Source organism: Rhagoletis pomonella, unplaced genomic scaffold (assembly GCF_013731165.1).
Source record: "Rhagoletis pomonella isolate Grant_MI unplaced genomic scaffold, Rhpom_1.0 Rhpom_scaffold_00010, whole genome shotgun sequence".
Lineage (NCBI taxonomy): Eukaryota > Metazoa > Arthropoda > Insecta > Diptera > Tephritidae > Rhagoletis > Rhagoletis pomonella.
This window is the reverse complement of record NW_023458564.1, coordinates 16,864,933-16,870,377: the sequence shown is the minus strand read 5'-3', so window position 1 is coordinate 16,870,377 and position 5,445 is coordinate 16,864,933. Positions and strand designations below refer to the sequence as shown.

At 33.9% G+C, this 5,445-nt stretch overlaps 1 protein-coding gene across 1 annotated transcript in view; it reads left to right on the top strand.

Moving 5' to 3' along the window:
* The first annotated feature begins 647 nt into the window (after positions 1-647).
* LOC118746096 (odorant receptor 63a-like) overlaps positions 648-5,445 on the top strand; it is a 14,300-nt gene continuing 9,502 nt past the window's right edge. Inside the window, exons 1-4 of the mRNA XM_036479870.1 lie at positions 648-775; positions 852-948; positions 1,012-1,150; positions 1,221-1,412. Coding sequence (XP_036335763.1) covers positions 648-775; positions 852-948; positions 1,012-1,150; positions 1,221-1,412 — 556 coding nt within the window. The remainder of the gene's footprint in view (positions 776-851; positions 949-1,011; positions 1,151-1,220; positions 1,413-5,445) is intronic.

Below are 5,445 nucleotides of genomic sequence, written 5' to 3'. Positions count from 1 at the left end.
TTAGTTCACAGAGAAAATGCGCCTTCTCAGTTATAAACGTTCTCTGATATTGCCAAGCGAAATAAATAGAATGGAAATTTATTTAACAGAGTTGTTTTCAGTGGCAAAAATAAAAAAATGTAAGCAAATATATTAACTGAATATTTTTCTTTAATAAGCTAAGGAGAAAATTAATTTTGTTTAGCTCTTTGCTCCGCTCCGCTCCAGCTAAAATCCTTTGCTCCTTGCTCCTAGGCTTCGCTCCGCTCCGAAGCCCTTACTTAAATGCCAATCTGCTCCAAAGTAGTATGACCACCAGCGCGAACAATGACATTGCTGCTGACGTTTGAGAAATTAAACATTTAACATGGGCGTTGACAGATAGGCGATGGTGAGCACGAACTCACAAAGGACCAATGACGAACCGCGCTTAACCCAATCACTTGAGGGTGTGCATATTAATTACATTTTAAATCATGGCAAGTCCCCCTATATTCCAAGGTATCAATTAAGCAATTAATATTGTACGCAGAAGCTTACGCAGCGCATACTCGGATATCACTTCATTACTTTGAACAACTAGTATTTAAGATGAAGTGTGCAGAAATTAATTTTAACTTAAGTTATTCAGCTACACAAACAAGAGTTGCTATATTTAAGACAAAATAATGATTTTAGACAAATTGGCCGAAGTTCGTGAACGTAATTTTAATTCAATAAAAGTGCTGTTTGCAGTTTCTTATGGATTAGGCGTTAATTTGACCGCACCCAGTAAATTCAAAGAATCGTTGAGAATGTAAGTGCAATGAATAGAACAAGCCTATATGTTTTTTATTAATAAACTTAATTAATAACTTATTTGTGCATTGAAGCGTTAATGTGATTTTGGTGGTGAGTAGCACGCTGTCCTTGTACGCCCATTGGTGCTACCTCCAGAGAAATTTCGATAGCATTCCTCTCTTAGCTGAGGTTTGCTTGTTTTACATAAAAAATTGTTCGGTACTTACTTAATAATTTAAATTATCTTCGCAGACTGTTTGCACTGCTTTGCAGACTCTCATTTCGCTCTTCAAAATGGTGTACTATCTGTTAAGGCAACGAACCTTTTACCGTCTACTGGACCAGGTTTTAACCCACGACCTAATACATAAAATAGAAATATTTCAACACGGTTTGACATCAGCAATATCTGCGAGATGTTCTCATTAGTTCTATTGTTGTATTTTTTAATTTTTTTATAGATTTCCCCGTAAAATACCAATTGAAGCAAGAGATCGATAATATAATGACTGACATTTGGCGCACCACTCGTCGGCAAATATTGTTTTATTTCTCTTGTTGTCTGGCGATTGTGTGCAACTACTTTTTTGCTGCATTATTTGTAAATCTCTACCATCAGCTAAAGCAAACACCTAACTACAAACATATTCTACGTAAGTACAAAACGTTATCCATCATGTTATTCATAAGTTTATCGTTGATACTGACTTTCTCGCCATTCTGAGGGACTTATACTTAAGCTTTGAATTAGTTTTATTGAGATTTATAAGATGCAATTGTGTTTAAGTTTTCTATTTCCCTTGTGAGTGTACTTATTTAGAACTTTGGAGGCTACGTTTGGCGGACGGTGAGTTTTCTACACATTTTTCTTATCAGGAAAAAGCCCATTTCCATTAACTATGATTTTAAGTCTCCACAAAACGTCTCAAAAGATTTCTATTCAAACTGAACATTTGCACATGTGTTTACATAACTCTAGATGAGTGTGAATAGGCGTTTGCTGTTATTTGATAGTTTCCTCGAGATCCCAGGTTTGATTTGGGTCTGAGGCAAAAAAAAAAAACGTTATAAAAACTTTTTCGTGTCTCCGAAGTAGATACAGAGGTAAAATTTTTATATATTTTCTTTATATCTAAAAAACATATGTGAAGTGCACAACTTTTTCGTGTCTCCGAAGTAGATACAGAGGTAAAATTTTTATATATTTTTTTATATCTAAAAAAACATATGTGAAGTGCACAACGAAACGCATGAGAATATGATCATAAATTTCTGTACTTTTCTGGGAAAACGTCCAGAAACGGGATAAGGAAAAAGGGACGAGACATCCGATTTTTATTCGAAATTATTTCCATTTTAGGACAGTTGGCTATGCCATTTTAGAATGACATGGTTTGAATTAGAGATTTAGGTATAAAAAAAAAAAAAAAATATTTTGTAGTATCAGTCCTAAATTTGATAAATGAGCCGTTTATTTTGAATGTGGCATAAGTCACTTCACAAATCTAGTGCTTCAATTACCGGCTACATGTATTTAAACGCGTCGGTTTTTCGTTCAACTTCATCAACGAAAGGTTGAAGGCTTTGTCGTTAGTTTATGACGATGCATTCGATTACAAATAGCCGGTTATTTAAGCACAAGAGGAATGAAGTGACTTATGTCACTTTCAAAATAAACGGCTCAATTATGCGCTAATAGTCTCATCGCGCTTTTTAAACAAAACATATATGGCGTGATATGCTGGAGCTAATAGATTTGCAGGAATAAGAGCCGCTTCTCAGAATAATAGTATAGAAGAAGATAGATGATTTTTGGCAAACAGTGCATCGCTGATGTTATCACTAGCGGTTCTCGCTCATCAGTCACTTAATCACAGAGGAATCACTTTCGCGTAATCAATTGCTGTTTTTATACCCGAACGCACTTGTACACCGATTTAGCCATGTCTGTCCATCCGTCGTTCTGTCCGTGTACACGTAAACTCAAACATAAATTGAGATATCTCAAAAAAAAATTTGGTATAAAGGTTGCCCTTTATCCAAGGTAGGTTGGTACTGAAAACGTACGGTGAAATCGGACTATAAGCACGCCTTCCTCTCATATATAATTCAAAATAAAAGGATTTGCCAATGACTTATTTGAAGACGGCGCGTGCGCATTGACCGAGGTTAAATGGTGAACTGCTTTCATGAATCATGATTCAATAATACAAGGTTATACCTTGGTTATAATGCACGGTGCGAATCGTAACAAATCGCGGCGAATTCGTAAGGATCTTTTGATCAAGTGCATTATAATTACGGTGACCATATTAACCAACGTAAAATAAAGGAAATTTTTTCCAAAATGATTTGGGAATACGTATATACAACTTGTATGATAAAAGTACCTTGCCCATATCGCAATTTAAATCTAATATTTACCAGTTAATTATATTATTTAATTTATAAGTTCCCCTGCTGTAGCGAGAAATGAATCCAAATCCTTTTCAAAGACTTCGCCATCCTTTGCTACTAAAATGCGTTTACCGAAAACCAAAAATTTTGTGTATTGTTTTTTTTTGGGAGAACCATACAATTGTTTTCAACTAGTTTTTGTTATATAACATTTATTAACTGGAACAGGAGAATAAATTTTCTTCAAAATTGCTACATTTTCTGCATTTTGCACTAAAAAATTTAATATAATCAAATTAAAATTCAGTAATCAGGCTCAACTGGTCTCTTGAAAATATGATAAGCTTTCATAAAAAATAAAATAAAAATTAAGTGAAAAATGAAGTAAATTAATGCCAGTTTTAAACCAATGCGCACCAGGGGGTTTATTCTTCAATTTCAGTGGAAACTCAGCGTTCAACACGATCCTGGGCACAACTTTCCCTATGCTTTATAGATTGTACAAAGATTACCGATTAAATATAAACCCTTAAGTGGGGTGCGAAACAAACTGACGAAAGTTTTCATTATATTTTATAAGGAACATTTTTATTTCTCATATTCTGCGTTTAAAAATTTACCTCTGAAAAATGCAGAGCCGATTTTAAGGGACAGTTTAAAAAATAAAGGTCAAAAGGCGTCCTTTATTTTGAAAAAATTATAAAGGACAGGGGGTTAAAATAAAGGACTGTCCTTTAAAATAAAGGACGGATGGTCACCGTATGCATAAGCTTTGTCGTCTGTCACCAGTGGTGCCAGATGTGCGGATTTCGCCCCATTTTGGGGATTTCTGAAACCATTTGGGGATAGATTTTTTCGTTTGGGGATGTGGGGATTTTATGGGGATTTTTATTTGATCTAAAATATTCATATTAAAATTAAAATACATATATTTTATTGCCTGCCCTTAAAAATTTCTCAAACAAAGATTTTCGTTATAAAAGCATTATTCGGAGCAAATGTCTGCTTTGATTGGCTTTCGCTGAACAAACAATTTTCTCTCACTTCATTACATCAAATTGTAAAAGGAACGCTGTGATTGGCATTCACCGAATGAACTACATTTATTTCTGATTTCCTTGCGCCAACATTGTCGGTTCTTTATTTAGTGGCTGAATTTCTTTATTCATTCTGAACGTTTGGAATAAACTTTTTTGTTTACTTATTCTTTAGAACGTTCCTGATGATATGTTAATGTATATTTCAAACGTATTCTGTTTATTCCGGCTGTGAAATGGGATTATCCGGAATCTATAAAGAAACGCAGCCAGTATAAAAAGAAATTTACAAAGTGGCAAGCGCATAAAAAAAAAACATACTAATTTGGGGAATTTACAGACAGCAATGGGAAGAGGTACCTTAGTCTCCAAAAACCATAAAAAATAAATCACTAAATGATCACATAAATATGAACACATATAAATCTGTGAAAATTTGTAACCAAAAAGTATTCAAAACTCCAATTAAAATGAACTAACAGAAATAACAATACTTTTTTTTTTTATTTTATACTTAAAGGGATTTAAATGGGGATTAAGGAGACAAATGCCAAAAAAAATTTGGCAACACTGTCTGTCACAGTTTTTACATATACATACATACTCAGATGTGAACAGTCAAAAAAGGAAAATATTATTTTTAATTACGAACATTTTTAAACGATAATCAAATATAAAGTATTCATTTTTACTATGCATTATTTCCCTGAGTGTGTTCAGATAATAAATCTGTCATTTTTATTAAATTTCGTCTACCTACTTCCATTTAATTTTTAAATCTAAAGCGCCATGGAGTCCTTATCAACCGTCTCGCGTTATGCTTGACAAAAAATAAGCTCACTTGCCTTCTCATAAACGTGGTTTGACTTACAGTTTTTTTGGCACCTGGAACGCTTTCCTGCGAAAAAAAACCTGTAAATCGTGAATATCGTGAGCACCTGCAAAACACAACTAATATTCCCACTGGTAAATATAATTTTGCGACCCATCTTCAAGCGATTAATATAAAACCACTGCCAACGTAAAATGAAAAATAAACAGAAGTCGCTGCTGGTTATATTCAAATGTAACGGAAATTGTTCTTAATGGCTATTATTACCCAGCCAGAAAAAAATCTGAAAACTGATCCGAAAAAGGACAAAAAAGTGGTTGAAGTGCAGATTTTTGTCCGTTTACTGATTCCATTTTCGGATACTTTGACGATCCGTTTTCCCACTAAAGTGTGCGGCAGAAACGTATGTACAAAAAACTA